The 10,316-nt window shown below is 34.7% G+C and overlaps 1 protein-coding gene across 1 annotated transcript in view; it reads left to right on the plus strand.

Moving 5' to 3' along the window:
• The window catches only part of GLCCI1 (glucocorticoid induced 1), a 91,213-nt gene that overhangs the window by 77,384 nt on the left and 3,513 nt on the right, over positions 1-10,316 (plus strand). The window contains exon 8 of the mRNA XM_015589444.1: positions 9,611-9,731. Coding sequence (XP_015444930.1) covers positions 9,611-9,731 — 121 coding nt within the window. The remainder of the gene's footprint in view (positions 1-9,610; positions 9,732-10,316) is intronic.

A 10,316-nucleotide genomic window follows, 5' to 3' on the forward strand; every position in this document is an offset into this window, starting at 1 on the left:
CAGTTTCAGATTTAAGACCTCGTGACTTGAGTTTCTTAATGTATCTACCATAGTATCTACCATATTTAGCTTTGGAACATTGCTTTACGATGAAGATCAGGCTAATATTACTGTTCCCTGGGAAAATGTGTGACCTATTAAAACGTGAAGTTTCTATTTCTTGTACAGATCAACTACCATCTTTGTGAAGAGAAACTTAAAATAGCATCTCTTTTATTTATGTATATATACACACATACATATGTATTTTAGGATCAGGAGTGGTGTTTTACATATTTCAACTGAATTAGTACTTCTAGTTTATTTAAGAAATATTAGTTGAATATCTACTGTATGTTAGATACTTACTAGAGGGTGGAGAAATAGAAATGGACAAGATGTGATATCTGTTTATAAGGAATATCTAGTCTAATAGGGAGTAATAGTAATATAAATAAATAATACACTGATACATATATGTTCTGAATTCTAAAGGTACAAAAGAGGGAGTTGTCAGTGTTGTAGTTTCTGAAACTTACATGTATCATTCGAACTATATAGTTTCTGACTCATTACTTTTCTATGTACAGTATAAATTCTGTTTTTTAAGATACTGATTCTACCTTATAATTTGCATTTTTTCGCAATAAAGCATAAATTGGTCTTTTGATTCTTTATGTTTCCAGTAAAGAAAAAAGTAGAAGTTATGGATTTCTAACAGGTTTGCATTATTAACTGTGAAAAAATGATTATTACTGTAATTTTGTAGTCAACTGGGATCGATTTGGAGTACCTATATATTCTGTAGTTGCTATAGAGAAATGTGTTCTGTGATAGCTGATTCAGACATCTTTAGTTGCTGGAATAGGTGTGCACAGGAGGGGTGAGGGATAGCCAGTATGAATATGTGCTCTAATGGGAGATGTGCTGAGGAGCTGATTATTCTTCTAATATTCATCTTTTAAACACTTATTCTTTTCCTGACTTTGCTCACATTATTTCTGCCTCTTCCTTTTCCTTGAATCGTGTAATTTGAGACATCTAAAAGAATTTTAGTTGATTAGTCTATTGGTTTTTTCTTTGACTATTTCAGTTGCAATGCCAGGACGATAACACTCTATTGAGAAAGGTCCAGCCAGGAAGAGACTATTTTCAGGTTTTGTTTTTTGTGAGTTTTTTTTTTTACAGGTTTTTCCAGTGACCAAAAGACTGAAGGCATCCATCCTGGTCACATGTGTAAAGTTGCCCAGTTAACTAATGTAATGACTGCCTCAGATCCTACATTATGGTCTGTGTGGAGAATTCAGGGATCCAGAATGAGAGCTGTCATCTTGACATCCTCAGAATATACCATAAGAGTTAGCCTAAATTTTTCCACATTATCATGCCCAAAATGAAAGGGAGAAAAATAGTCATTTATATAATACAGATGGCAGCATCAAAATATTAGTTCTTTTAGCAGCTCTGCCAGCATTCCTTGATGGTAGCCAAACTTATGCTGGGCAAGCCACAAAATCTAGACTTCAGTCTGCCACTTATAGTTGATCTTTGGCACAGTTCACTTAGACAGTTGTTATAAAATTCTGCAATTTTGCAAGATAGAGGGGAAACACTGATTGTTCTAATCATGAAGTCAACTCAACCATTCTACTCAGGCCAACTACCGAGAGTTGTATTCCAAGAGTCCATACATTGGTTACTTGAAACTTAAACTATATTTTCCCACAGGAACAATGTATGTTATGTGGATGGAGTTTCCCAAGGCCAATGCATAAAAGCCTATTTAATTCAAACTGTAACTTAAAATATTAATATTTCTAAACTTTGAGTGTTAGGACTGAGCAGCCCTTAGTTGCAGGGGGGAAAAGTATTATCTTTTCAGAGTCTAGAACTGACTGAGGCAGACTTTAGAAAGTGACTTTTTGACATCTTATTGTTTCTTTCTACATACATTTCAACTCTATTTGCATTTATCTCTTGGACTCCATTTCTCAGTCCTTGTTGACCTTTATCCTTACCATACTTTAACCTCAATCTCCTAAATAGCCTAACCAGCCACGATTTTGTAATACTTTTCTTTTTGTATTTTATATTGTGACAGTAGATATGTTGGATATAATTCTTTTAGCCACCACACCAAATCCTTGCTTTTGAGCCTGAATCTGTTTCTCTATCAAATGATTCACCCCATGTGGTTCTAAGATGCTTATTATCCTAGAAGAACTTCTTGGTGGTAAAAATATAAAATGTGTCAAGATATAGTTCCAAGAAAGGACTCATCCCACAGGTTAAAACTCATTTGTTCTAAGGCAACAAAGGAGCAAACAAAACAAACAAATGCATAAACACAGACAACAGTATGGTGGTTCCCAGAGGGAAAGGGGGCGGTGGGTGGAGGTTGAAGAGGGTAAAGGGGGTCAAATATATGATGACAGAGGAGACTAGACTTTGAGTGGTGAACACACAATGCAATATACAGATTATGTATTATAGAAATGTACACTTGAAACATATGTAATGTTATTAACCAATGTTGTCCCAATAAGTTTATTTTAAATAAATAGTATCTGCTGTTTAAAAAAAAAACTGGTATGTTCTAGAGTTATGTCTCTAAGGTCATCTTTCCCATTTCTCTTTTTCAGGAAAACATCTAAAATTAGATATATTCCTATTTTAACAGCACATAGAAAACACCTACTCAATGCCTTTTCCTCCACTTTTAGAAAATGTTCACAATTGTACTAATGGCCGATGCTATGCTAGCTCTGGATGAGTTACCATTCATACTTTAAAACAAATAAGTATACAACTCAGTTCTAACTGTTACAACCCAGTGTCTAGAATAGAAGCAAACCAAAATTCATTAACATGGCCACATAGAGCTTCCACTTAATCTCCCGTTGTCTATTTACCAGAATATAAGCTCCAGCAAGACCAGGTAACTTTTTGTTTTTTAATTAGAGTTGACATTCAGTGTTATTTTATATTAGTTTAAGGTGTACAGCATAGTGGTTAGATATTTATCAAGTAACTTTATTTTGCTTATCGCTTTATCCTCAGAAATAGAGTAATGTCTAGCATGGAGTGGACATTTTAACATCTTAAAAAGATACTAAACTTTTCAACACAGCTACAAAAATATATCCTTTAAGATCTTTTTTCATGGCACATACATTCTTTAAGGATATATTTTTGTAGCTGTGTTGAAAACATTAGCATCTTTTTAAGATGTTAAATTATAAGTGTTAGGCTTTTGAATGTTTAAGAAGAGCATAATAATCTCCCACACACATATACATCACCACCAAAAAAGGAGACAATATAAGAGCAATATAGCCAAGCAACGATTATTCTAACTTAGAGATATGCCTTTGGTGGGAAAGACGCCATGAAATTCAAATTTCCTGTTGAAATTAGGGGAAAGGAAGTAATTTTGCTAAAACCCATATTATCTCCTACTCTGATCATGACTGGGGAGAAAATGGATTATTAACCAGGCTAGAGGAAAGAGGGGTTTATTGAATTATTTTCTCCCCATTATCTTTGTGTTCCTCTAAGAAAAAATGTCGATGCTTAGAGGCCAGTGTTTACACTGTGTCTCTGAGTCTAACAGAAGGCAGGCCCAATGCAACTGTTACCTGAACTGTAAGACTTTCATTAGAAGCATAGAATGTTAGATTGAAAAGGACTTGATCACCTAGTTACCTCTTCATATCTCTAATGAGGAGGACACTAGAGTTGAGATAGATCCAAACTTAAGCAGATAGCATAACAGTAATGAACGCCGATCCGACTGTGGTAGAGCAGCCAGGTTAAATCCTTGCTCTACCACTTCCTAATTATGTGTCCTTGGGCAAGTTACTCAGCCTCTCTGTAGCTCAATTTCCTCACCTGTAAATTAGGAATAAGTATGGTACTTGCCTCATAGGATTGTTATGGTGACTAAATATGCTCAGGTGATTTTATCTTTGTTATCTCCTGTAATATTACTACAGTCCTATGAGTAAGGATACTGTCATTATTTTAAGAGTGGGGAATCTGAGGATCTGAGAAACGAAGTAACTTTCGTAAATTTTTTGCAGTCTAGTTTCCAACAAAAATCTTTTATAGGAACTTCATACTACTTTTTGCTGCCTTTACAGGAAGAATAGCCTTTATACAGGCATTCACCTGTGAAAGGGCCTGGTATATGGAGAACAGTAAGAAATTGTGTGGCTGGAGCATAGGGGTGAATGGTGGGAAGTAGAAAGCAGTGAGAGTGGAGAGGGAGCAAGGCCACTGTTTTATAAAGGGCCTTGTAGACCTTGCTAAGAGAAATGAATAATCAAGCAAAGATCTTTTTGTCAGCTCTAGGACATGACTAGCTTTATCTTTAAAGACCATAACTCAGGTGGAACTACAGAAGTGGAGGGAGACAGCAGGAGGACAAGATAAGATGCTATTTTAGTAGTTTAGTCCTGTGGTCTCCAAACTTGATTTATTACACATCTTTTTCAGCAATTTTTAATCTGCGCCTCTAATAGAAATTCATGTATTTCTAAATTATATATGTGTGTAATTCAGCCCACAAACTAAATATGTGGTAATACAACTTCCTTTCTTATTTTTAAGGATAGAAAATAAATATGTATAAATGTTCTAATATTTTCTCCCTGCATGTCAGCAGATCGTTTTGTGCACCTCCATTGGGAAACCACAGGGGCAGGGCAAAGACAAGGAAGGGTAGCAGAAGCAGAGGAACTGGAGGAAAGGGATGGAAGGAGAAGCAGCAGCATTTGGTGTCTGATCAGACGTACGAGGTGAGGGAGGAGAAGGCAGGTGAGGACAAAGGCAAAGTTCTAACAAAGTTCCAGCTTGGAACACGTAGGAAATGATTACCACCATTAGTAAGCAGTGAGTATGAAAGAAGGAACATGCTTTTCGTTGAATATAATGATAAACTTACTGTTCCATGTTGCTTTTTGCCTGAAGATGTTTTAATACCATTTCCATTTAGCAAGAATTGGAGGAAAAAAGAGGAAGTACTGAGTTTTACCTAATACAAGACTTTTATAGCATTTTGTTTGCCTTCTATTTTGCATATAGTTAAGTGCTCGTTAAATATTTAAGTGAGCATTTAAAATTACAGTTAAACTTTTATTATAAGTGTTCATTCCTTTTCACCCTGTAGGATACTTTAGGGGCAGATGAACAATGTTTCAGTTTTTTGAAAACTGTTGGCCCTGGAAATTTTTCCATTTAAAAAGTTCAAGAATATGAAAAATAAGATTGTATCAGAATCATCTTCTTGAGATCCTTACTTTCATTGCTGTCAAGATATAAAATATTCTGTGTAATCTGAAATTTATTTTCAATAGTTTTCCCATTGCGATTTCTAAGAATCATGATTTTATTCTATATTTTGGTTTGAGGTCTGTCTTCAATAAAGTGATTTGCTTTCATTTTTAACTGCTATGTCAGATAGTCAGGTTTAGAGTAAGTAGTTAGCAAATCCAGCAACTCCAAGTCAGATTTAGAGACAAAAATAACCAATGTTGTTTTGCATATCAGGATTATGTTTGTGGAAGAAGCATTGTACTTAGATGAGTGCCCAGGAACAAGGAGCAACTGTAATTTATTTGCTTAATTTATAAATTGGTATCAATTCAATGTGAATTGAATTACTTATGAAATTCTTATGACATGAACTCAAAGCAAAGTTCATGCTAGGCAGCCATAAACCAGCGAATCTGATACTCCAAGTATCACTCTGCTTCCCACCAGACACAGAACCGTATCTTCATGTACCTGAATAAAGTTAGATTGTGCAGATCTATTAAAAATGACATTTCTGTTACTCTCTCTGCCAAGAGAGCGTGGAACAGGTATAGACATTTAAGTTCTGAATAGTTCACCTTTTTTAATTTGCAAATGAAGAATGATTTGTCTACTATTATAATAATATTTATTGAGACCTTACTGTGTTTAAGGCACTATCCTAGTCCTTTTATATATATACAAATATATATATTTTGTAGCTGTCATAACAATAGTTATTCCCATTTTACAGATCAGGAAACAAGGATCACCATTTTCCTGGGTCATGCAGTTAGGCCTAGGTAGAAGTAGAAGTCAGGTGGTCTGACTCCAAACCAGTGTTTAAACCTTTTTGTGATTGATTCTCAAATTTGGCTGCTCTTCAAAAGCATCTGAGAACTTTACAAAAATAAAATCTGAATCTCTTAGGAATGTAGGAATGATGTCTGGACATTGACATCTGTTGGTATTTTTAAAACATCCCATGAGGAGCATACTATGAAACCAGAATTAAGAGCCACTACTCTGTAATTATATTGCTTGTTTTAGAATTAATTTCACTTAATTTGGTAGAATAATCCGATAGTAGGACATAAAGCACATCTAAAGATTTAGGACTAGAATGGAACCACGGTGAAGATTTTACATACCTACCCACATAAATAAATCAACTCAATATATATGATTTTTGTTTTTATACTAGAATTGTGGGCCATATAGCTTAACATACCAGAAATAACGAAAGCCATTTTTAAGGAGAGAACCAGAAAACTCTAAAACTATAAAAGTACATGTAGTTTAGTGAATATTGTTTCTACATGGAATTCCAAGTTTTAATACCATCCCTAATTTTTCCAAGCTTTAATTCATTATCATGTGTTTAAACATTTGACAAACTACTTGTATTTTAATAGTAAATATTGTACACATTCATAAGTATGATCTATTATAATAAAATAACTAATAAAATATTTCCATACTTTTGATTTTCAGAGTTGGGGAATTCTGTTTTATAAACGTAGATGAAACTATTATGAATACAGACAGCTGTATAAATAAAAATACTCATTGCATTTAATTTTCTTATTGGCATTGGCTATGATGTTAGAAGAATATAAAGTTGAGATTAACTTAATCTCGACTACATGTCTAGTTATTTCCTGCTGTGGGATAACAGAATGAACGAGAAAATTTATCATGCTTGTGAACAAAAGTGATTGAATTAAGATTACCATGAGACTTTTCATCTCAAATCTCCTGAGCAGGCACGCTCACCTCACATTTATAATGTTCTGTTAACTGAAATGTGGTTATTCAACAAAGAGTTCTAAATGAATAAGTGAGAAATCCAAGTCTGTAATGGGCAGAATAGGATGTTCCTGTGGGTTGTTTTAAAGCATGCCATTTTGTAAAGAAAAAAATTAGTGCAGCGTTCCTTTTTTGTATGTTAGAAACATTAAAAAAAATTTCCAGAATTTTAGAGTTAAAAGTGACAATTGCTTTAGTTATATGTAAACTCAGAGAGGCAGTTGTGTTTAAGGGTATACAACTGTTCAACTAGTGACAGAGCTAAAACTAGACACGGTATCTCTGTTCCCTGTTTCTCTTCAGATTACACACTTACCCTAGGGGAAAAAAACAGATTTAACAAATCTGTTTATGGTTCCAAATTTTTTTCTTTCAAGCTTTGTTTTTCCAGACCATGAAACATTAAATGTAAACACATACATATATATATATATATATACCTTTAAAAATTACATGTGTATGTTTACATATGTTTTTTAGAAAATTTTTAGAAATTAGAAAAATTTCAAGAAGAGAATCCATTTAATTCATTGTAGATTGTTAATAGGAAGATAATCAGTTTTGTAGATTATCCAACTCGCATCTAACTTTCAGTTCTGGGAAAGTACCTTGAAATCATGTGGGTAGGCCTAATGATGTAGTAAAAAATAGAACACAGAAGACTGTAACTGTGGCCAAGATGACTGTTCTTACATGATAATAGGGTGGAACCTTGATTAGTGGCATGGTGACACTCCTGCTAATGGCAGAAAAGGCTCGTTAAAGGCATTGAGCCCATGGTTTTAGGCCTCTTCTGCACCCCACGGGGGCTGTGTTGTGACCAGCAGTAATCTCCATGGAGGCCTCACATGCCTATCTACTTTGCCATGTGTTTCCTCTGTGAGGCTCGTTACTGTTTGGATACAAAGCAAGGTCAAGCTGTATTTGTAGTATTACACTGAGTTCAAGGCCTCATTCTCACTAGTTGTTGATTGTAGACCAGTCTTTTTGGTCTCGCCTAGCTCAAATAGAGAGCAGCAAACTCAGACTCTAATCACATTAATGAAGCTTTGCATCTACCTAAGAGAGAAAAATCATGTGCCCCCTCCTCCCTCCCATTCATTTAAGCAATATAGGGTAAGTATTGACTCTAAGACAGTCTTCAAATCTGAGTGGTATGTGAAAAAATCCAACTTAATTCTAAGACTTAGAATTCATTCCTTTCAAGAGACCGTGCATAATCTATCGGGACATGCGTAACAGTAGTGGTGGAGAAACTATGTGGTGATCCAGGTTTCTTGATAGTGTGGCCTTGTTATTTTGTAGGCAATGATTTCCCAGCCAGAGATATAGCCATATTGAAAGATAACCACATATCTGTGTTCCCAAGACTAGCATAGAATCTCTTTGAATCATTCACCAAATACACTATACGTGTGCCTCAAGAGTCTACTTTCCAAGCATGTACTATACTTCATTAATGATAAAAACAACCCTATTACTCAGATTCTGAATACTAGACTACGTTCTGTACCTTAAACTACAGCAACTTGTCAAAATTGTGACAAATGTAATTATGGTACAAATGCTATCTTTCAAAATATGTATGAAAATAATACATCTCAGTAGATCATGTACTTAGTATTTTAGCAGTGGGGATTGGTTCGCATTAAGTCAGAATTTGTTTAAATAGGACCATTGTGTTTATACAGGTAGGTTACTGACTCCACAGCTTGGCATCTTACAGAGATAATGACACATTTTGGTGGATTTGAATTTCCAAAATTCTTTGCCAGGTGGGAAAGGGGAAAATTGCATATACATTTAATGGCATTTCATGAATAGGCCATTTTCTTTTTTGTCAAAAATATGAAGAAAACATAATAGGTAGAGATGCTTTTAGATTTGTCATGCTTCCAATAGCAAAAATACAAATAGTGCTGAAAAAGTCCTTTTACATAGACATTTTCAAGGCAATATTCTGAACAAATTACTTTTGTCATGGTGGGCTGAGGGAGAAAGACATTATGTGTTATAAACCTGTTTTTTTCCCTGCATACCTGTTATTCGTAATGTTCAGTAAAAGTGACATTTCTGCTAAGAACTGTAATGAAGATTATTCCACATACTAAAATTTTCAGTTACGTCGTTGGACAGTGAGAAAACATAGAGAACCCTGTATTATAATCTCGTAATTCTTCTGCATGACTTCTACATATTATGCCATTCATTTACATTTTTGAAGTACATAATCGTGTATTTGTTTTCAGGATTACAGCTCCACATTATTCAAAATGCACTTTTCTGGACAAAAATATCGTCTTTTTCTGTTCTGTGGTGTGGCAGAGTCCTGTTGCATTGAAGCTTTTATTTATAAGAAATGTACTACACAAGGGTGTTAGAAATAACTTTGCAATAAAGGAAGCTCTGTGGTGGAAGCAAAAGGGCAATAGTAGATAAATTGTGCAAGAGGCTGCTTGTTTGGAAATCAAATTTAATTTCAAAGAGCTTTCAATCACTAGTTAATATAACTGCTTTAAATTTACAGACAGTGGGAGTAGCTCACCGTTACCCAAGTATGCTTCATCTCCCAAACCAAACAACAGCTACATGTTCAAACGGGAGCCCCCAGAGGGATGTGAGCGAGTGAAGGTCTTTGAGGAAATGGCGTAAGTAATGTCTTTTCTATCAGCTGGGATCTGCAAAGCTGTAAAGCTTTTTACCGAGACCAGTTGATTACAGATGAATCAACTACTCCATCCAGCTGATAATGTGTTTCAAATTCAAAATTCTCCTTATGAAAGGAGAATTGAATAGGCAGAAGAGCTCTTATTAAAGAAGAATTGAAGTCTGTGTGCTGGAAATATATAAGCTAATACAAAAGAAACTTGTAAATTCATCCTTAGTAGCTAAAAGATCTATTTTTAATCATTTTAGACGTTTCCCTTCAAAGGCTCTATTAATTTAGATGGCTAACAGTTACACCGACATTTAGCAGCAGAGTTAATATCCATGTATAGCTAGCGTAATGACAGTGATTTCACAAGCCAGAGGGAAACTAGTCTGTTTCTCTTTAGATACATCTAGTGTGTGTATTCATTGAATTTAGACATTCTGTTCACAGATTTTTTTTTTCTTTTTGAAATTTTTGTATGTATAAATTAGAAATTAAGAGAAAAGAGGTTCATACTATAAATACTTGGCAGAATAGCTCAAAGAAAGATAAGGACGATGTGGCTCATGGGCTCTGTCAT

Source organism: Pteropus alecto, unplaced genomic scaffold (assembly GCF_000325575.1).
Source record: "Pteropus alecto unplaced genomic scaffold, ASM32557v1 scaffold21, whole genome shotgun sequence".
Classification (NCBI taxonomy): domain Eukaryota; kingdom Metazoa; phylum Chordata; class Mammalia; order Chiroptera; family Pteropodidae; genus Pteropus; species Pteropus alecto.